At 36.3% G+C, this 23,394-nt stretch overlaps 3 protein-coding genes across 3 annotated transcripts; 2 read left to right on the top strand and 1 right to left on the bottom strand.

Moving 5' to 3' along the window:
- The first annotated feature begins 9,053 nt into the window (after window positions 1-9,053).
- Window positions 9,054-14,018, top strand: LOC18046348 (transcription factor UNE12). Its single transcript, XM_006443863.2, has 6 exons — window positions 9,054-9,602; window positions 10,724-10,843; window positions 11,414-11,479; window positions 12,374-12,439; window positions 13,065-13,145; window positions 13,232-14,018. Exons 1-6 carry the CDS (start codon window positions 9,282-9,284, stop codon window positions 13,460-13,462), a joined length of 885 nt encoding a protein of 294 aa, XP_006443926.1. The 5' UTR covers window positions 9,054-9,281; the 3' UTR covers window positions 13,463-14,018.
- Window positions 14,019-15,196: 1,178 nt separating this feature from the next.
- Window positions 15,197-19,778, bottom strand: LOC18046347 (NADH dehydrogenase [ubiquinone] flavoprotein 2, mitochondrial). Its single transcript, XM_006443862.2, has 10 exons — window positions 19,633-19,778; window positions 19,489-19,521; window positions 19,337-19,402; window positions 17,635-17,751; window positions 16,407-16,484; window positions 16,204-16,309; window positions 16,055-16,101; window positions 15,745-15,822; window positions 15,568-15,633; window positions 15,197-15,469 (listed from the first exon to the last, which is right to left on the bottom strand). The coding sequence occupies exons 1-10, from the start codon at window positions 19,696-19,698 to the stop codon at window positions 15,362-15,364; spliced, it is 765 nt and encodes a 254-aa protein (XP_006443925.1). The 5' UTR covers window positions 19,699-19,778; the 3' UTR covers window positions 15,197-15,361.
- A 761-nt stretch (window positions 19,779-20,539) lies between these two features.
- Window positions 20,540-22,972, top strand: LOC18046346 (protein OSB2, chloroplastic). Its single transcript, XM_006443860.2, has 5 exons — window positions 20,540-21,044; window positions 21,695-21,833; window positions 21,919-22,003; window positions 22,076-22,182; window positions 22,735-22,972. The coding sequence occupies exons 1-5, from the start codon at window positions 20,668-20,670 to the stop codon at window positions 22,921-22,923; spliced, it is 897 nt and encodes a 298-aa protein (XP_006443923.1). The 5' UTR covers window positions 20,540-20,667; the 3' UTR covers window positions 22,924-22,972.
- Window positions 22,973-23,394: the final 422 nt, after the last annotated feature.

The following is a 23,394-nucleotide window of genomic DNA, read 5'->3' as shown; positions in this document are numbered from 1 at the left end:
CTTATAGTAACCATCATATAGATGCGGTAGTTCAAAATGGAAGTGGCAAGAAATGGAGGTGCACGGGAGTTTATGGACACCCTGATATGAAGCAAAAAAAGCATACATGGGAGTTGCTTCGAAGATTGGCAGGGCTACTCTCTTACCCTTGGCTTTGCTTTGGCGATTTCAATGAAATCTTACACATTAACGAAAAAACGGGGGGCAAAAACAGGAATGTAAGTATGGTGGCTGATTTTAGAAAAGCTATAAAAGATTGTAATTTGGTGGATGCTGGCTGCACGGGCTACCTATTTACTTGGTCGAATAGAAGATTTGGTCCCCACCTCATTGAAGAGAGGCTAGATAGATTCTTCTACAGTAAAGAATGGGGGCAAGAGTTTCTTTGATTCAGCAGCAAATAACTTAATTACTTGGACTTCGGATCACTCCCCAATTGTGATGGAAGTCCAAGAGAGAAGTGTGCTGCCGAGGTATGTTAGAAGAACTTTTCCGAGAGTGCATTACGAAGACATGTGGAGTGCTTATGATGAGTGTAAGGATATAGTGAGGCAAGAATGGGCTACTTACCAAGAATGGAATTCTGGAAATTCGGCTCTAAACTTTCATAAAACAACAAAAAACTCTCTGGCAGCCTTAAAGATATGGAGCAAGAAGGAATTTGGGGGTAGACAAAAAGAAATGGATAAGCTGATGAAGCAACTAAAGGAAATAAAACAGAATTACAAGCACTACGAAGGTGGGGAGGACCTTAAAAGAACAGAACAAAAGATCAACAACCATCTCATCGACGAGGAGATGTACTGGAAGCAGAGATCGAGAGCCGACTGGATTAGGGAGGGAGACAAAAACACCAAATTCTTCCATTCTAAAGCAACATCCAGAAAAAGGAAGAACAAGATTTGGGGGATAGAGAATAATCAGGGGAAATGGATTGAAGAGCAGAATGAGGTTGACAAGGAGTTTTGCGAGTACTTTCAAGATCTGTTCTCATCTACAAATCCCACCAAAGCTCAGATGGATGCTGCCCTTGAAGGAATGAAGCCGAATGTGACAGAAGAGATGAACGACAGGCTAGCAGATCCTTTCACAGCTGAAGATATTTCGGAAGCCTTAGCGCAGATGTGTCCAACAAAAGCTTCGGGCCCGGATGGACTACCGGCTGTTTTTTACCAAAAGCATTGGCAATCCGTGAAAGAATGAGTGCTTTCAACATGTCTCCACATTCTCAACGACCAAGGTACCATAGCCCCTTTGAATCATACTTACATTGCCTTAATTCCTAAGATAGCTAAGCCTAGGAAAGTCACAGATTATAGACCTATTAGCCTTTGCAACGTAATTTACAGAATTGTCACTAAGGCTATTGCCAATAGGCTAAAACCAATGCTTGATCAAATCATTGCCCCCACACAAAGTGCATTCATACCCAATCGGCTTATCACAGACAACATTATAATTAGATATGAATGCCTCCATAAAATCAGGCTTAGCAAAGGCAAGAAAAATGGCAAAGTAGCTTTGAAGCTAGATATAAGTAAGGCATATGACAGAATTGAGTGGGGATTTTTGAAGGCTACAATGAAGAGATTGGGATTCACTGATAAGTGGATAGAATTAACTCTAAATTGCATAACTACTGCATCATTTTCTGTGCTAATCAATGGCACCGCCAAGGGATTAATTCAACCTCAAAGAGGCCTTCGACAAGGCTGCCCCCTCTCCCCTTATCTATTCATTTTGTGTGCAGAAGCCTTCTCTAATTTGTTACTGCAGGCAGAAAAAAGAAAGCTAATCTAAGGCTTAAAGTTTAGCAAGGAAGTAACCATTTCTCACTTACTATTTGCGGACGACAGCCTGATTTTCGCAAAGGCATCAGTTGAAAGTTGCAAGCACCTCAAAGCCCTTTTTGAATGTTATGCTTCAGCCTCAGGACAAATGTTCAACTATAATAAGTCCTCCATGTTTTTTAGCGAAAAGATCCCGGAAAGACAAGTTGCAGCTATCAAAGATATTTGTCAGCTCAAAGTGGTGTCTAGACATGAAAAGTATCTTGGTCTTCCATCGATGGTGGGGAGGAGAAAAATTAATTTTTCCGCGAAGTGAAGCTCCGGGTAGTAAGCAAAATCTCAAAGTGGCAGCATAGGTTTTTCTCTAGTGGAGGCAAGTAGGTGCTCATTAAGGCAGTGGCATAAGCTATTCCAGCTTATGCCATGAGTGTGTTTAGAATTCCAGCTGGTTTGTGCGATGATATCCAACGGACAGTGGCAAGATTCTGGTGGGGCTCCAAAGAAGACAAACGAGGCATTCACTGGGCGCGATGAGAGAAGCTGAGTGTTGCAAAAAACAGAGGGGGTTTGGGCTTTAGAGATTTTACTTGCTTTAATCAAGCCTTGGTTGCTAAACAAGGATGGAGGCTGCTACAGTATCATAACTCACTAGTAGCCAAAGTCATGCAAGCAAGATACTACAAGCATTCTGAATTTCTTCAAGCCAAGGCTGGCTGTAACCCTTCATTTATATGGCAGAGCATATTATGGGGGAGACAAATCCTACAGAAAGGAAGTAGATGAAGAATTGGAAATGGAGATAGAGTGCAAATTTTCAAAGATAATTGGATCCCCCGGCCAGCAACTTTTGAACCAATTTTCCCATCTAAGCTAAACAAGGATGCTAGAGTGGCTGTAATGATTAATGCTGGGAATAATTGAGAGGAAGGTCTGATCCGGCAAAGCTTCATGAAAGAGGATGCAGAGGCAATCATTAAAATTCCATTGCCAAAAGAAAACAAAGAGGATGAAGTATTGTGGCACTTTGACAAAAAAGGGCAATATTCGGTGAAAAGTGGCTATCAAATTGCTTTTCAAATAAAATACCCTGACACTCCAAGTTATTCTGGTGATGCTTTTAAATGCTGGAAGGATCTGTGGACTCTAAACATTCTGGAGAAAATTAAAATATTTCTCTAGAGGGCTGCTAGAAATCTTCTCCCCACAGCTGAAAACTTGTGGAGGAAAAAGATATTGTCAAATCCAATTTGCAGATTATGCAATAAAGAGGTGGAAACCATAAATCACTCACTGTTATATTGTAAAAACTCCCAGAAAATTTGGAGGCAAGCCCCTTTTGCAGTAGAGCTCCATGGCGGATTAAACCAAGATGTGTTGAGTTCAATGCAGGAATTGTACAAGAAATTGACCAAATCTCATATGAAGCTGGTAGTAGCTTACTGGTGGGTTGCATGGAATGCTAGGAACAAGAAGATCTTTGAAGGCAAAAAGGTGAACCACCTAGTATCTGCAGCCAAAGCAGAAGCTATGGTAGGAGCTTTCCAGAGAGTGAGAGAGGTTGAAGATAATGCCCTCAAGTCAAGGTCTAAGAAATGTAAAAAGCAATGGGAACCTCCTCCAATCGGAACCTATAAGATAAATGTTGATGCAGCTATCCATGTTGGATCGCAAACAGCTGGGCTGGGAGCTGTGGTCAGAGGATCTGATGGCAAAATAATGATGGCAGCTGTCAAAACTGTACCATTTAGAGGAGAAGCAAGATACGCAGAAGCTGAAGCTGTGGATTGGGGGGTCCAGGTTGCAACAGAAGCAAAAATGCAGTCAGTGATTGTAGAAACAGATTGCCTGGAAGTGACAAATTTAGTCAACAACAAGTTAGGAAGCAGAACCGAAATTTATTGGGTGATCTCAGAAATTCAAAGCATATGTAGATAGTTTGAATCTGTCATGATTTAGCATACTCCCAGAACTTGTAATTTAGAAGCTCATTGTCTGGCGAAATTTGCCATAGACTTTAAAGAGCTAGCTGTATGGGCCAATGAATTTCCTCAGGCCGTTTTGGATGTATTCACAAAGCTTAAGCAATGAAAGTCTTACTTTCTTTTTTTTAAAAAAAAAGGATTGCCCCAAATTGTTTCAACAAATGCCCGGAGCTGGGGTTATGCTTAATTTTTTTACACAGAGGTCAGGTTAAGCCTGACACCTTGAACAAACATTTTTTATCCGAGTTTCTACTACCTAGATATAGTAAATTAAATAAAAAAACTGGTATCATTAAGTTCTAAATAAATGACAATCTAATGCCTAAATTCATTGATTCTGTGTCAAAAACTTAAGCAAAACAATATCACGTTGATAAATAATCTAAAAAAAAATTCAACCATGAAAACAAAAATTGATATTTGAAATAATTTCAGTGTTGTGTAAAAAAAAGAAAGAAAATATTGCAATAATTAGAAAAATAATTTCTTTTTCACCAAGTATTTCACAACCTCAAGATCTTTTAGAAAATCATCAACCAACCATTCCACTCACCATAAAATAGGCTAAGCTCTATTCAATAAAATTTTAATAGTTTCCTTTTGGGTTATATTCGACATCTACCCACTATTTTCTCAAAGTGACCCCGCCCAAAGAAAATTCCCAAGGTGAAACAATTATCAATTCAATTAGATAAAAATTTCATAACATTTTGAAATAAAAATGACTTTCAAGATATGGGGATCAAGGTTGTATGACTTCTTCTAACTTTTTCATAAACAATGCATTGACAAAAAAAGTTCATAATTTTGTGATAATACGAATTAGCTAATTAAGGTACAGTGTAGCACTAGAGACTGATGCTAGAGGTGCAGAGTTATGGTGTCGTACAGGAGGTGTGGGGGTGGCAGCTTGTGTTATGTGTTATGAAAGTTTAAGATTTGTAAACGGGTAAAGATATATTTATATTTATATTTTTTAAGTTAAAAAATTTAACTAGGTTCGGATAAATGTTTTAGGTTTTTGGGAATAACTTGGTATTAAAAATCAATACTTGAAACCAGTTTATTTATTAACCCAGGCTGGTTCTTATCGAAACCGCATGAACCAGGTTCGGGGAAGCGAGTTTTCTCGCCTTCTCTAATTGGAAGCTTCAATAAGTCAAATAAGCATGACCATAAGAGAGTAGGAGACTATAACTACATGAGAGTATGATCGCATGAGAGCTTAATAGTTAAAAGCTTGAATAAGTCAACAAGCATAACTACAAAAGAGCATAACTACAAAAGAGCATAACTACAAGAGAGCATAACTACAAGAGAACATAATAGCACGAGAGCTCAGTAATTTGAAGCTCAAATAAGTCAAACAAGTACGAATGCAAGAGAATTGGAGAGCATTGTTATAAGAGAGCGTGATAGTAAGAGAATTCAGTGGCTGAAAGCTTGAATAAGTCAATAAGTGTGACTGCAAGAGAGTAATAAAACACATATACATGAGAGGATGATAGCATGAGAACTCAGAAGCCAAAAGCTTAAATAAGTCAAACAAGTATCACTACAAGAAAGCATAGCTACAAGAGAGCATGATAACACTGGAGCTCAATAGTTAGAAACTTGAATATGTCAAATAAGCATGATTGCAAGAGAACACGAGAGCACCGCTATAAAAGAGTATGATAACATGAGAGCTCAATGACTAGAATCTTGAATAAGTCAATTAAGTATGACTATAAGAGAATATGAGACCATAGTTTCACGAGAGTATGATTGCATGAAAGCTCAATAGGTAGAAGCTTGAATAAGTCAACAACCATGACTACAGGAGAGCATAATGGCACGAGAGCTCAGTAGTTGGAAGCTTGAATAAATCAAATAAATATGAGTGCAAGAGAACAGGAGAGCACAACTATAAAAAAGCATGACAGCACGAGAACTCAGTGGCTAAAAGCTTGAATAAGTCAATCAACGCGACAAAAGAGTAAGAGAGTATAACTACATGAGAGGATGATAGTACGAGAGCTTAGTAGCCAGAATCTTGAATAAGTCAAACAAGCATAATTGCAAAAGAGCATAGCTACAAGAGAGCTTGATAGCATTGGAACTTAAGAGTTAAAAGCTTGAATAAGTTAAATAAGCATGACTGCAAGAGAATAAGAGAGCACAATTATAAGAGAATATGATAACATGAGAGCTTAGTGGTTGAAATCTTGAATAAGTCAAATAAGCACGATTGTAGGAGAGCATGAGAGCAGAGGTATAAGAGAGCATGATAACATGAGAGTTCAACAACTCACTAGGTCAAATAAGCATAACTGTAAGAGAGCACAGCTACAGGATATCGTTACTACAGGAGCTCAGTGGTTGGAAATTTAAACAAGTCAAATAAGCATGATTGCAATAGAGCATGGTAGTAGAAGCAGCTCATGAAGCTTAAATAAGTCAAGTAAGCTTAATTGCAAGAGATAAGGAGAGCATAACTAGAAGAGAGCATGATAGAACAATAGTTCAATTACTGGAAACTTGAATAAATTAAATAAGCATGACTGTAAACGAGAAGAAGAGCACAACTATATAAGAATATAATAGCATGAGAGCTTAGTAGTTAGAAGCTTGAATAAATTAAGTAAGCATGCTGTAAGAGAATAAGAAAGCACAGTTACAAAAGAACATAATAGCACAAGAGTTCAGTAGCTGGAAGTTTGAATGAGTTAAATTGGAAAGAAATAGCTATAAAAGGGCATGATAACACGAGAGCTCAATAGTTGGAAGATTAAATGAGTCAAATAAGTACGCCTGCAAGAGAACAAGAGAGCGTAGCTACAGGAGACCATAACAGCACAAGGGCTTAGTAGCTGAAAGTTTAAATAAGTCAAATAAGCACAACTACAAAGAGCACAGCTAAATGAGTGCATGATAGCACAAGAGCTCAGTAGCTAAAAGCTTGAATAAGTCAAAAAGCATGTCTATAAGATAAGACGGCTATGAGAGAGCGCAACTATGAATAAGTTTCATAAGACCCACTATTAGAGTCCAGTAGTTGGAAGCCTTACTCAAGTCGAGTACAGTTTCACATAGTTATTAAAATAGAAGAATCTATAAGCTCCAAAAGCTTAATATGAGTTCGAGAATAGACAAGTATTGGAGATAATTGTTGACATCAGATAAAAACTCTAATTAAGTGATAAAAATCATCAGAACAAGGAGTTTTCAAGAATTTGAGTTATCTAAATTGTATTATAAATAATGAGTTCTAGATATATAAAGAGGGACATGAGTAAACAATTAAAAATAATAGAAATAAAACTCCACTGTAATCATTATTCAATAGTGAAATTGTTCTTTCAATATCCATGGATGTAGGCCTAATGTTGAATTATATAAAATCTTTGTGTTTCATTTATTATATAAGCCTACTTATTATGTAAGCCTACTTTGTGTTTCATTTATTATAATAGAAATATGCATCAATATATGTTATTCAAACTTTTTAAATGAAGCAATAAGTTAAAAAAATTAACTTAATAAATTAATGACTTAATGATAAAAAAATTTATTATGTTGAAAAAAAAAGATCTAATGAGTTAATTGGTCGAAATTAAGACAACAAGTCAAAAAAAAAGAACTCCTTTAGTAAATTATTCTTTTAACAATTTCTTACATTGACCTTGTTTCATAATTTATATTTTAGATTTTAATTGAATATATATATATATATATAGAAACTTTTAAGAGTAAAAATTATGTAATAAGAAGAAACCAATTTAAAATTTTAGGATTTGTAAGTATTTATAAATAAAGATTTAAAAGAAATATTCTTTGTAGGGTGAAACTTAATGACAAAATAATTGATTTTAGTTTACAAATTAGTATTTTATAAATAAAGATAGGGTACTTCAGGAAATAGAATTCAAAAGGGGTGTTATAAGGGTTTTTGAGGGGTGCTACGAGTTCCACTCTTATGAAAATAATATGCCAATAGAGTAATGCTATTGGGTCTGATACAAATCCACAGAGAGCTCTGGACGAGGACTAATGAATGGGGGTCCAACATTCATTTAGCCCAAAAAGGAATTTCCACTTATTGTGGCTCAAGTGGAACTGTGGCAGCTGTAAGTCCTCGCTTCCGCATCTGCATCATCAGAGATTCAGAGTCACTTCCTGACTTGTTCACACTTCGTATAATCACATTTATTTTTCAGTAAATCTCTGCTAATTTAATTTTGTTTACTAATAATTTTCATTAATATATAGATCCGTTCTTGCCTAAAATTACAATAAAAATACCCAATAAACTGAGTAAAAATATAATTATACAAGAATTTAAATACAAACTTTACAATATTAAAATCACTTCCAAAATAGAGATAATAAAATGTTTGGTTCAGGCCGGGCGGGACAAAGCCCGAGACTGACCCTAGCATATTATTTATCGGGCCCGGGCTTAGCAAAGCCCAAATTTTTTTTATTCTATAATTTTGAACCTTTTTTTTAATGTTTTGCAAATATATTATATATAATTATAAAAGTTGGTTTTTTTTGTTAGATAGATTAAAAATTAGATTTAAATGATTTAAAATCTTAAATATATATATTACGGGGTTGGGTTAAATATATGTTAAAATTTGTATTTTAATTAAAATAATATATATTGTTTAAAATTTTTAAATAATTTATGGGCTTTTGGACCAAGGGATTTCACCTAAAAAATTTAAGATATGTCTGAATATTTAAAAAGTATGTTAAAGTCTAATATGAAACACCTAAATTTAGACAAGCTCAAATGAATCCCAATTAATTATAGTAATTTATTAATTAATTATAATAATTTTTTAATTGAGAATAAAATGAATATTTTTAATTTTATGGAGTAAAATGATCAATTATGGAAACGAGAGATTGACTCCCACCATCCCGTTGAAAATTAATATCCCATTCTTCATTCCTAAATTTAGGTGGATTCAACTATTCGAATTCTGAATTTTATTTTCATTTTGTGAAGTAAATAATTCCGATTTTGAATTCTAATTTCTTAATTCGGAAGGTAAAAGCATTATTAGTGTAGTGTCACCAGATGTATCACGGGAGGGAAAAAGAAAATAATAATAATATAGGAACTAGGTAGGACAGGGACACACAGGAGGAGTTGGTGGGCACCGGCCAAAGTAATAAGCTTGAAAAACCGACGTCGTTCAGAAATGGGTAGAAATGTAATATTGATCAAAGACAGCCCCTTTTAGACAAAGTATAACATTTTTAAGCAGGATAAAGGCACCCTCTTTACGCGTGCCTTTGTCTCTCTCTCTCTCTCTGCTCCTACCAGTACCAACCAGTAGAGGGGAAAAAGAGGAAAAAGAAGAGAGAGAAAAAAAAAAAAAAGTTAAGCTAAGCCAAGTGAAGTTCGAAACTTTGATAGAAATCTGTCTTTCTCGAACATTTAATTTTTTTTTTCATGTGGGTACTTTCATAACTCGTTGACACAACTCACTCACGACTTGGCCGAGTCAAACTCATGGCGAACAACCCGAACGAAGCCTCCTCGACCGACGATTTCCTCGAGCAAATCCTCGGAATTCCTAATTTCGGTTCTGCGGAGTCCGGCTTGGCGGCTAGCGATGGCGGCTTGGCGGCAGGCTCGCCGATGATGCTGCAGCTGAGCTCCGGCGACGGCTCCAGCCACATCTCGGCTCTCGGAGGCGGAGTAAGCAGTGGGTATCATGGGCAGGTGTTTCCGTTAGGCTTGAGCTTGGAGCAAGGTAAAGGAGGGTTTTTGAAGCCCGAGGAAGCCTCTGGAAGTGGAAAGCGGTTTCCTGAAGAACATGCTATAAAAAATGTAAGATAGAGTTTGCTTTTTCTTTTTGTTTTTTTCTTTTTCATAAAAGAAAATATAAACTTACCAGTATTTGCTTATATTTGTTTGTTTAAAGCTTGGTTCACTGGATTACTGGAGGAATTTGTTTTTATTTAAAAATAGTGATTAATTCACTGATTACATTATCAATTTCTTTCTTTTTCTTCTGGGCATTGTTTATATCTTGCGTGAAACTTGCGTGTTCTGTAAGGAGATTTGTGGGGTGATTTATTTGTTTATATGTTTATTTATTTATTTTTTGGTTTGCTTTTGAATTTTTAATTATGTTTGGCTGATAGCTGGGAAGAGGAAGGAAAAATTAATAAGAGAGAGAAAAGGACAGATAGAAACTTGCAGTAGGCTGTGCTTGGACGTTACTGTTGTGAGATTCCAAAGTTTCTTTCTAACAAAAAACAATACAAGAAGGCACAAGTAGAGAACTCAAGAAATTGTTACTAATTGGGAGGGAAGACCTCTAAAACAAGGACTTTATTTTTCTGGTTCTTTGGTAAGCAAAAATAGAGCGAAGATTTTTGCTTTTCTTGTATGAGATAGGACTTTGCTGATGGGAATTCTAACTTTTATTTATAGTTTATTGTTTAGGGGGGCAACTGGGTGATTCCCAGTTGATATTTGTATTCCTCAGTAGTTGGTCATTTTTATTGGCTGGCCAAAAGACTATCCTCGCCCTTGCCTCGTGTTTATTAATAAGTAGAGTGAAAATATGTACTAAATAGGATATGTTAGGAGTGGTAAAATTCTAACTAAAAGAATGATAGAAGTCCACAATCATATTTGGACTCTGGACTCTCTCTGAGGTTTTGCAGTGCTTTGTGGCGCGGAGAGAAACCACATTTATACGAGGGGTTTCATGAACCATATTACCTCTTCCTTGTTTGACAAGTTTTTATTTCCACAAGCGTCATAAGAATTATTTCTGTCAATTATGCTGTCCAGATTCTCATAGTTTTTAATTTATGTAGATGACACAATTGTTACAACTATTATAGATGTTATCAATGTGGTAATCTAAAGGCTGCATCTCTGCACTGCACTCTTCCTCTCCTTGCATATTGGTGAAATTATTTACTATTGTTTTGCAGGTTTTTCATGGCCAACCACTGCCCTCACCTGTTCCTGCAGCTCCACATCCACCAGCAATGCGCCCCAGGGTGCGGGCTAGGAGAGGACAGGCCACTGATCCACACAGCATTGCTGAACGTGTAAGTCTTTGGTGAAATGCATATAGCTGTCAATTAATCTATTAATGTAAATGGTGAAATGCATAAAACTATGGTGATAGGAATAGACTTTGGTAGGTTTATAGCTTGCAATTATATATATATTATACAGTGGAGTTAATCCATGTGGTTACACAGTTCTCATTTGGAACATATTTTCTGAAGGCTCTTGGCCTTCTTGCTTCCAAGATCATTTGAACACTCTATTCGTGCACAGGCATGTTGATTGTCACTATGATCAATGCCAAGGATTTTGCTCCACTGAAAACGGGCCTGGAAGTTTTCAATTATTACTGAAATAACACATCTTAGTCTGCAACCATATTAATACAGCTTATTATCCTCCTTAAGAGATTAAACAGAAGGGCCATTAGTATAAACTATAAAGCCTGGGAATATGACACCCCTTATCATGCTTGATTCAAAGTTGTCATGCTAAATAATGAAGTTGTTAGTAATAATGTTGTGATATTTCGTTGTATTATACACTTGGGAGTCATTTTTTCTTTCTGTTATCTCTACAATCACTAACGAACACTCTTTCTGGTTCAGCTACGAAGAGAAAGAATAGCAGAAAGAATTAGGGCACTGCAGGAGCTGGTCCCTAGTGTCAACAAGGTAAATATATCTTCTATCTGGTTTATAATTCATTTGCAAAATGGGGCTTTTCTTTCTCTTTTTTTTCCCCTTATTTCTTCGGCATGAGGAATTCTGCATTTTATATTTGTCTCTGCTTTTGTATCTCCATCCTGTTGAAGCATGATCAATGAAAATTGTGAAAAATTAAACGGTAACATATAAATGATTAATGTCAGAGCTCAAATCAGATATTTGATTGTTCATGTTTGGTCAGTGATATAAAGTACTTCACATTGGTCAAGACTGCTCTTAGCTCACTCCAAGCTGTTTTACAAATTGCCCACTTCTGGACCTTAAAAGTGGGTTTTGACTTCAGTTGTGTCCTTCAAGCAACTGTTTACAGACCTTTCTTTTTCAGAACAGTTAGTTAATTGTGTCCAAGACATTGATTCTCATCTTCCTCTTATTCATAAACTGCAAATATTTGGTCTTCAAAATATGGAAAAATGTAAGCTGTTTTGTTACAACTTGTTTTCTGAATTTTCTACATCATCCAGGTCAATTTGCTTGACCTGATTTGTAATCAAATGCTTATTTTGTTGGATTTTGACAAATAGCACCCAGTGGTAGATGAACAGTTATAATGAAAACTACTAGTAATTGACTATGGTTAAAGGTTGGATGCCTTCGGATCTCAATTTTAAATTGTTAAGACTCAATAGTTGATCACCATTGCTTATCCTGCTGGAAAACCAGTTCATTGCTTTCTCTTGTTTTTGAAATATGTTTGGGGAACTGCTGATTTGTGATAGGTTTATTGCAGTGAGGCTACTGGTGAAGTTAATCTTAAAATCTTATGAATCATAAGACACTAATAGTAACTGAATCAGTGCTTGTTCGGTTTAATACTTACGTATGTTTTCGTTTGTGTAGACTGATCGAGCAGCCATGCTTGATGAAATTGTGGATTATGTGAAGTTTTTGAGGCTTCAAGTGAAGGTAAAATAATCCCATTATCCTTTTAGATTTAGTAATTACTGAACATATCCATATTAGTTCAATGGAAAAAGTCAAGAAGTGTAATTGATTTCCTCTATCCTTATTCATATAACTCTGTTTTAGACTATTCGACTTCCTTCATATGCTATGGTGAATATTGTGTTATTTTAATTGGCAATAGTTTGTGTTGAAGCATCTCTAAATATGTTGCTTTGGGAATCTTCCAATTCCTTGACCAATGCTGCATTTACCAAGAGTTTGACTTCCATCCGTGGCATGTTCTACTCAGTACACCTTGGGTTATCTTTTGTCAAAAAAATTTATTCAAGGAGTCATTGATGTCAGGTGCACTATGTTAGCCTCCAGAATTATATTATTGTGCCCTTTAAATAGGCTCAATCATTGAGAATAGAATATCTCTGTGATGTCCATTATATTATGAAGTTGGGTTCCTGGAAAGGTGAATATGCCTTACATATGCAACAGTGGTAGATTAGTCCATAAGTTTTAGGAATGTGTGCCACCTTCACAAGGAAATTGGATAAATGTGGACACCAACTACATTTTTGTTTGTTTTGAGTTTGTATTCCTCCTCTTACTAATATTTTATCCATCAATTTGACAGGTTTTGAGTATGAGTAGAGTGGGCGCTCCTGGCGCTGTGGCTCCACTGGTAACAACGGACCTCCCACTATCATCAGTCGAGGTATTAAACAAAAGAAGAATTTTTTTTTTTAAAAAAAAAATTCTGTACAATTAGATTAGTCAGTTGAGCTTTCTCTTTTACTTCAGGATGAATCTGGTGAAGGGGTAAGAAACCAACCAGCCTGGGAGAAATGGTCAAATGATGGCACTGAGCGACAGGTAGCTAAGCTCATGGAAGAAAATGTTGGGGCTGCCATGCAGTTCCTTCAATCAAAGGCTCTTTGCATAATGCCGATCTCACTGGCCACGGCAATTTACCATTCGCAACCACCGGAATCCCCTAATCTTGTGAAGCCTGAGACTAATCCTCCTCCGTAGACTTTAGAAAAGTGTACTCATCCCGTGGTCCCATCCAATCCAATCTAATCCAATCCAGGGTCACCAAGGGTCCCACAGCGTATTTGTCCCATTCTAACCCCAGAAAATAAGTTGTTCTCTCTGCCTTGCTTCAAATTGCAATCAAAGTCAGATGCCATAGCTCTTGCCTTTTTTGCCTTTTCTTGATAACTAGCTTTTGTCAAACAGGGTTCAAGTAAAGGAGGGGGAATTGTCAAAGCTTACTTGATATGCTCTGCTTTTTGGTATCGATGGTGGGGGTAGTGGATAATGATGGAAGCACTTTTGTAGTGGGGGTGGGGCTCTTAAATTTTTGTTAGTGGGATTGTGGGACCTCCAAAAAGTGGGAGATAAGTATATAAAATTTGTATTAGTGTATTTTTAGAGGAAATGGAATGAAGAGGGAGAATGGATAATGGTTGGTTGTTTGAAAATGCTTAGTGTTTTCCCAGTCCAACATAAAATGATAGTGCTTGCTTTGTCGAGGAGGCGTGGGCTTTGTTTTCAAAAAGTAATTTGACTTCTTTCTCATTTTCTCCTGAATCATTCATTATTGGAGGGCGACGGGGCTGCTGACGATGGCTGATGGCTGATGGCATTGGCATTGGTGGACTACGTTTGGTATAAATTTAAACTTTCGTATTTGAACTGAACCTGATTTTCAATTCTAAAGTCATTTACTGAGGTACAAAATTTGAAAAATCTATTACTGAATTTAGTTGATAATAACCAACCTAGCGTGTTCCTTTCGGGGATCATCCATCCAACTCAGGTACTGTTTATATCCTTGTATTATAATATATTACGTGTTTGGGGCTGACAGCACTACAGTCCCAAACCGGAAGTTCAATTGTTTTTTGAGTTTATTATTTTTTTGTCCTTTAGCTATTGGATTAGAGTGACTTTTAAGGGGTAAAAGCTAATCACATTGAATTATAGTTTATGAAATTCTCTTGTCAAATTCCCGATCTATTGATTTAACCCAACAAAAGAAAAAAAAAAAAAAAAGTCGCCACTCATTCTTGACCTCCTAAAAACAAAAATCTAGTTTGCAATTGACTAATAATTTCTCAATCTACCGATTGGATCATTCATCATTGCGCATTTCCAACATCACTAATCTCAGTTTGCAAAATAATCCAGCCATCCGTCACACATGATAGACACAGAGGGGAAGACAACACGCACGCGCGCGCGCACACAGAGAGTTTCGGTACATCAAGTACCACAACGGAAAAGTTAGAAGAGGACTTTGACAAAACGCTGTGGACAGTTAATTCAAAACTTTATCCTATAGACTGGAGCTGGACCTGCGAACCATCCTTATTTTTAAAAAAACAACACTAAGCTATCAATACGAGGCAGTATGGATCGAGTTCCTCCATAGCCGACAGAATGCATCACGTCCACAACCTACTCATTGGGCTTGGGCCGGGTACCGTTCCTTTCAATTGATATAGTGATACTAGAGATCAATTGCCAGTGGAAATCACATCTCAATATTGCTGCTCAAAATTTTGATTGAAAAAAAAAAAGAATAATAATAATAATAATAACAAAAGAAAAAGAGTAAAATACCTTCTTAATGACTGCCGTGCCGGATAGCATTAGCTGTTTTAGACTATAGAGAAGCATAGTGCAGCTACGGTGTTGTTTATCATTACAAACAGAACGGTATCAAAGTGGCAGCACACGAAAGTAAATTAGTCATCTCACTTGAAATAAGATGGGGAGTTTATATAACTGAACATCCACCAGAAGCCAAAACTGGCAGGTACAAAAAATTGTTGAGTTGAACCAATTAAAACCAAAAAAAATAAACCCTAGGCAAGCCTGAAACATCCAAGCTTTGCATTATTGGAGATGACATCTGCCCAAACTTTAGCAGGCATCCAGATCCCGGCATGGAGGAGGTTTTGGTTCACTTAGCAAAGTTGTATTCCCTCCTTCCGGCCCAGACTTAATGCGCTTTGGATTTTGCGTGCCGGGCTGAAATACAGATAAACAACATAGCAATAACATCACTAACCAAAACAAGTGGACAAACCCAAGACAGAAACCCAATATCTTCCACCGAATTTCCTTACCGGTAGCTTCTCCCCCCTCCTTAACATTTCAACTATCTCAATAACTCGTTTCGGAGTGACATCTTCCTGCATTTACACAATAGATCATCAGAAGATTCCAAAATATCTAATAATTTTTTGAGTCAAATACACAATACTTGGCAATCAAGGTCAAAGTGATGATCTTCAAGGACCCACATAATAATTGTAAGTATATCCTTCAGATCCATTGGAGTAATCAGCCACTGTAATCATAGGAGCGTTTACACAGCATCCCTGCAGAAAAACAATCATATCAGACACACTACTACAATAAAACAAATAATTAAAGTTCAAATACAAGTCCTAATATTTTCTCTCTCATTCTAGTAATGCAAATAATTTGTGATGCAAGAAAAATAGCAATAAGTTGTAACACTTATATTAAGGTTTGCCAGTATGTCCAAGGAAGGGCAGCAGTAAAAATAAAGGAAAGCAGATTCCAATCAGTTAATGGGTAAAGACTAACCATGCATTCCATTTCTCCAACAGAGAACAAGCCATCCTTAGTTACTTCTACACATGACAAATAATACCAAAATTTGAACATGGGTTAGTGTGAGGTAACAAGCAAAGTTTTCTTGAGAAGAGATGAGATAAGAACGACACAATACCCACCATTGCGCTTCACGCCCAAGTGTTTCAGTAAGGCATCTTCAATTTCTCGTGAACCACGTACCATACAAGGTGTTGTGCCACAGACCAGTAGGTGGTATTTGCCTACCTGAAAACGAATTGGAAATGTCCATTCAGGTAAGATGAAACTGGCATTGAGGAAAACTGAATGATGCATAGGGAATATAAACAAAGCTCTTTTTCACCTTTGATCTGTTGAACATTGAATAAAATGTTGCAACCTCATATACACGGATGGGAGCAACCTCTATAATTTTAGCTACCTGTATCATCAACCATAATACATGTTCAATCAACAATCATTCACAGCCTATGAACAATATATGGGATTTTAATTCAGCTTCCAATTGAGTTAATTGACTTAGAAGAGGCAAATATCATACAGGAAATTGAAAAATGCCTGCAATCACCATCATGAACTACTCTAATATAATTGCACAATACCAATATTCAGATGATGCCAGATGAGGTGCCTCTTTCTAAACCATTACAGGGTTCCAGATATTTTTAAAACTAAAGATCTGCACAATCATCCTTCCAACCTAACTGAACATAGAAGGAGTACTACATATGGATGAGATTAACGTAAAAGTTATATAATTAAGTTTTTGAACCCAAACCCTAATCAAATCGCCGGCAAAACAATCTAGAGTACAAAATCTGAATCGATTGGGAGATAAATTTATGCGCTCTTTACAAGTCTAAGATCAGAATATGCAATCATTTCAAGTGCACATGTGAATTCAAGATCAAGTGTAAAAGTTATACCACTTTTACTATATTTTTCAAAATGTATTTCAGAATACTCTTTTTTTAAAAAAAAAAGAATTTAAAAATGTTGCCAGAATAATCACTGTATTCTGAAGTGCCTTCTATGATAATATTCGTATCACAATATCAGCCACAAGAAAATATAATGATAGTAGGTGCTTGAAAACATGAACAAGAAGTAGTTTCCTGGGGTGCTAGTATCACCCAAGAAGAAGCTAACTTCTCATCCCCATGAAAGTTTCAAGGAATCAGCATTTAATTTTGCCAGCAACTCATGATTTCGGAGGTAGAGGCAAAAAGGGAATATTTTAACCTTGAGATGGATTATCAATGAAAATAAAACAAAGACTGATTTAAACAAGACCCCAAATAACTTGAAAAGCCTCTAAAATTCTGAGTACAGGAAGGGGATCATAATATTCTGTTAAAACTTACAAAAGCCTGTCTCCATAGTATAATAATTTATAAGCAGCATTTTAATTTATTCGCATAAATAAGTTTTCACCAATGAAAATTTCCCATACCAGATAGCATTATGGTAAACACAAACAAGTCATGAAGGCATATTATACTTAACGATGACATGTGTATAAACATATAAAATAAGAAACAAGAACTTCCATACAGTCTCATCCAAAATACCTCATTCATTGCTGAAACAGGAAGCCACCCTCCATGCTGCTGCTGTGCAAGATCTAGCAGTGGAATGACAGCAGATTGCTTGTAATTGGATGGATAGTGAGACAATATCTCCTTAACCTATACATGCATGAGTTAAAATTTCAGGAACACTCAATAAAAAATTGTAACGTGTTTCTAGATAAAATCAACTAAACTTTGGCTGTAACCTTCTATGAGAAAAACATTCCTAATTGCTAAAACCAACATGAAGAATGCAAGTTATGTTTACAGCAACCTCCTTAAACCAACAAGACTTTAGATTTTTATTTATTTATTATTATTATTATTATCATTATCATTTAACCATTGATTTTTACCCATAAGACATTCAAGACTAAACAACCAGTTTATTTTACACACAAATTCTTCGTTTACAATCCCCATCAGCTGATTACAAGCTAGCTTCCAATATCATAACATACCAGTAAAGAAAAAGAACTTATGAGTGTACAGAAAGTGACTCCTATAATTGTCTTAAACATTCAACTGAGTTCCCTATATTAAGCTCGGTCCCAAAGTACTATGTAACTAGGGATGGCAATGGTACCCACAAACTCACCCAAATACGCCTGCACCAAAACTTGTTCATTGCGGGTTGTGGACGGGTTTGGTATCACAAATCAAAACCCGCACTAGGTTGCGCGTGAGTTTGGTATTTGCTAAATATCCGGTGGATACCCGCATGGATACCCACCAAACCCGCACTTTTTTTCAAATATTTTTTAAAATTTTAATTAAAAAAATATGTAGACCTAAAAATATATAAAGTGTCTAAACATGCGTGCAGCTGCAGCGTGTAAGCCCTAAAGTCCATCTATTTCTTCAGCCGATCTCTCATCTAATGTAAGCTAAAGGAAACCGATCGGTCATCTACCTTTAGCTGTGACCATCAGTTGCCGCCCAACACCCTTCTCAATCCAAATAGCCAGCACCCAACTCCCTTCTCTGTCGAAAATAGCACCGTGCTGTTGCAGCTGCCGCAGGGGCCGCTGATTCTGCAGCTACTGCTGTCGCTGATTCTGTAGCCGTTGCCGCTGCCTCCACCATCCGTTGTTACTTTTAGATATTAGTTTGTGGTTTTTTTTTTAATTAATTGAAAACACTTTTGAGTTTTGATGAACTTGTGTATTTTATACTTAAATTTGAGTAATTGTTGGATTGATGGTGAAATTTTAATTTTTCATTTACATTGATATTGATTAAATTAAGAATTGAGTATTTTATGTGCAATTTTACTATTTTAAGTTATTGTTATAAATTTACATATTAAACATTTGTGGTTTTAAATGTGAAAACCCACAAAAATTCCACCAAGTACCATTACGGGTTCAATAATTGTCAAAACCCACAGTGAGTGAGTTTTCTTAAAAAAATTACAACCCGCAGCGGGTTGCGAATGTATTTAGTAATTTAAATTTTGTGTGGGTGCAAAGTTTAGTATTGACAAACCCACAACGGGCGGCGCCCATTGCCATCCCTATATGTAACAAACTAATCACAAGACTGATTCCGGGGGGATGAAAAGCTTTTCAATCTACAACTAACGAAAATGCCGCCCATTGAACACATCATGAAATGCAGCAACTTTAAGCAGGTGTCATTAATGTTTGATTTCATAAACAAAATCCATACAATTTGAACATACAATAATACTATATCCTACCTTTTCTTTGTTTGTATCAGAGAACTTCCACGGAAGGTCCGGATTGTTATCTGGAGAATCAAGATGCTTCACCGAAAAATAAATAAATAAATAAAACTTAAAATTAGTAAATCATTTATATGCAATCAAGGAGTCTATTATCAAAACCTTACATAGTTCAGGGCAGTGGAGAAAGATCGAGATGCCTGCACAGAGAAAACAAAATCGCGGATTTAAGAAATTAGATCGAAGAAGGTGTTATGGATAAGTAAAAAAAAATAAAAATTAAAAAAAGGGGAGAAAAACGAGAGCTAAACCTGAAGAGATGGACGGATTGCTTGACGAATCTCGAGAAGACGCTTGGCCGCGAGACGAGCTAGCATTTTCGACGAGTTCTAAGCTCAACAAGAGTGACGCCACAGATTTGGTACCCCGACCACAGACAACCCGTGGGAGAAACAAATTCGCCGGGTGCGTACTGCGCACTGCGCGCATTCTATCTTCTTGACAAATTGAGGTTGGGCTTTCTCTCAATTGGGCCAATTGTTAAACCTTCAAGGACTTTTTATTTTTCGGCACCCGGCTTAGTTTGTTTTGGACCCCATGTCTATAACTCCTGTTTTAGTTCTTTTATTTATTTTACCATTTACAATTTAGATAAGGACTTATGCCTCTAAAAGTTGTGCTACAATTATATAGTTGAAGTACAAAATTTCCTTCTGAATAAATACGACAAAGTCTTATATAAATCGTTACATTATATATTAATTTATAAAGAAAACAAGTAATGTATGTTACAATTTAAATTATTTGGAATATATATTTTAACTGTCGACTTTGTATAGAGATAGTTACTCAATATAAAATACACATATTTAATATTACTGTTCTAAACAATATTTCTCCGCCCACTTAATGTTTAGTTTTAGCCATAATGGCTATTTATGTTGTTTGTTTGCCTAATGCGTGGTAGAAAATATTTTAAAATTTTGATATTTCTGAAAAATCTTCAACAAACATAATATGGAGAATCCAATCATTCCAATATATTTTGGTAATATTTTTTAAAAACCAAATTGGAAAAAAAAAAAGAAAGAGAAAAGGGAAGGATATGTGAATGTTCATAACTTCGAGTCCAGTCATCAGCTAAGCCCATGGGCTTTAGCGAGTCCATAAAGTCCAATCATGCTTCCAAGATGTGCCTGTGCGGCTACGCTATCGCTTTGCAAAATTCACAAGCGCTTTCCATTTTACAGCTTCGGGCGGGGATACATTACATGTGCAGTGGAAAACGTGGAGAAGAGAGATCAGAGAGAGTTCATAGATAGAGAGACGGAGACAGCGAGAGAAGAATGGCGTTAGAGCAAACGCTCGTATCAACGAGAAACCTCGTCTTTTCGGTTTCGGTTCGAAGAAAATCTCCAAATAACATTCAAATTCCCGCTCTGTCCCCATCCCAAAATCCTCTAACTAAGCAAGCTTGGTTTATTAGTCACCGGCAGCCCTTGAAATTGAGATTGAGATGCTCAGTTGATTACAAAGACCATCAGTACAGTAGTCAAGCGTCTTACCCAAAGCCGGCAGAGATTCCGTGGAACAAGGAACTCACTAACACCGTACACCTCATTGGCGTCGTTGGGACCCCCATTGAAACAAAGCACCTCCCCTCCGGTAAAGTTCTCGCCTGGACCCGTCTCGCCGTCAGAAAATCTGCCACACAAACTAGCTGGTATTTTGACTCATAAACTTCAGTATACACAATTCAAGTTAATTGTCTTGTTACTTATAACTTAGCTATTATTGTTTGAAGCTGATGGGATTTTGATAAAGATAAAGAAAAAAAATGATAAAAAATTTATAAATAAATTGGATATATTTTGTGAGGATAAAATCATTGGTAACTTTTCAATTTTGTGAGTATTTTCCTTATCCTTATCTTCCAATTGCTTAATAAACGGGAGTGCCGCGTAAACTTAGAAAGATCTCGAGAGAGAGAGGTCCCTTTAAGCAGGTCGAATGAGAAAATGGAGGAAAGGAGGCAACCGATTCATGACTTTGAACGACGCTATGTAGACTGGCTGGCATTTTGCTTTGTAGAAAGTCAGATTCTCCTGCTCACTTTTTCTTTCTGATGCAACATTATTTGCTTCCTCATTTGATGACTAATTTAACATTTACTCACTTGTGCAATTGAACTGTTACATCTATTTGTTAGTTTGCTTCCTGTTCTGTGAAGATACATCTACTTGAATGCTTTATCAGCAAGCCATTCTGTTATCCGTTTGCTTCCTGTTCTGTGAAGATACATCTACTTGAATGCTTTATCAGTAAGCCATACTGTTTTCCTCTTTCTGGAGTAATAATTTTAAACTTTTCTAGGATTAATTTGACCTTCTGGGATGAGCTGGCACATGTTGCATCTCAGCATGTAGAGAAAGGCCAACAAATATATATCTCTGGCCGGCTGGTTTCAGATGTGGTTGAAAGTGATGATGGACAACAGCAGACATACTATAAGGTTTTGTTTATAGCATTTACTTCTTTCATATTATTGTGAGTACTGGATTGTCTGAGTAGATTATGATGGTTCTGATTTTTTGCAGGTAGTTGTTCAGCAACTGAATTTTGTTGAGAGGAGCTCACCATCAATGTCCTCTTATGATAGTGAATCTAACTTTATGACTGCAGGCAAGTCATATCTTAACGGATAAATATAGTTTTGAAAAGATCAAAATGATTCTTAAACCAATTTCCTTTCAGGTAAAAAATACGCCAATAGTTCTGGAAATAACATGGGTTCTACTGAAGAGCTATGGCAAGCCTTTTTTGCTAGTCCAAATGAGTGGTGGGATAATAGGAAAAACAAGGTATTCTTTTTGGTTGCTTCATGAACTTGATATGTTTGTGTGTTCTTTATTTTCTATTGTGGTGTGGCTTATGCTTTTCAAATTTAGCTAGTGGCAGAGTTAGGTTTGAGTTTAGGTTAATTTTAAGATTAAATTTACCAATTAGAATGGTATTTGTGTTCCAAGATTCCTGGGTAGGATGTTTGCATTTGTTTTGGCTGTTTGTCTACTCATGCATGGAACTGTAAAACGTGGAGTGAAGAATAGTTAATGTACGTACTGCGTTAGTCAGTTTCCATCCACATTGAGGTTATTGATCAACCTTTTGATTTATTAGAAATTTGGGTACCTGAATAGAATAAATGGTACTGGTTATGGATCAGTTTAGAATTAGCATGCCAATTACTATAATTCATAATCATAAATGAAACCAATCGAAGAGTACTAAAATGCTCTGATATTGTAGGTTTTCAAATGCATTATGTGCATTCTTGAAATTAGCTGTTAACCTGCAGCTTGTTCTTAAAATCTTTATTTGCGAATGTTGATTGAATTTCCTTTTATTATTTACAGAAAAACCCAAAATATCCAGATTTCAAGCACAAGGATACTGGAGAAGCTTTGTGGGTAGAAGGCAGGTACAATCCAGGCTGGGTTAAGTCCCAGCTGGCAATACTGGATACAAGGATGGGTTCACTTCACGATGAAGACTCCAGGACACATGTAGGTTTTATGTCTGCTGATGAATTGATGTCTTTCTGATAGCTCATAATTGCAAGTTGCTCAACATTGTGCCATTGTTCCCAAGTAATTTTCTAGATCAGATTTTTTCATGGAATTATTTTCAATTTTGTCAACAGGTCTCTGTTTGTATAGTTTATAGTGTGACAATTACATGGTTTGCAAACCTTAACCTTATGTTTGACTCGCTACGAGTGATTTTTCTGGGTTTGTATGTTTGTTGTAGAAGTAATTAATGTTTCTTACTTTTTTTTTTTTCCAATTTCTTATTGCCTCTCCTCTTGTCTAACTTACATGGCCCAACACAATAATCTCTCTTATGCTTCCACTGCCTGAAATTCAATGGTTTTGATTAATTGGGGGATGACTATAAGCCATCTGAAGAGATGGATTTGACATAAATCATTGAAATTCTTAGCCTGAATTTGATGAGATCTGAACTGAATCCAATTCTTGCACCGGGACCCTAGTCGAGATATAGCAGGTCCATTC

The sequence above is a fragment of the Citrus clementina genome, unplaced genomic scaffold, assembly GCF_000493195.1.
Source record: "Citrus clementina cultivar Clemenules unplaced genomic scaffold, Citrus_clementina_v1.0 scaffold_3, whole genome shotgun sequence".
Lineage (NCBI taxonomy): Eukaryota > Viridiplantae > Streptophyta > Magnoliopsida > Sapindales > Rutaceae > Citrus > Citrus x clementina.
Note: the sequence above shows the minus strand (reverse complement) of the source record. Positions and strands in the feature narration are given on the sequence as shown.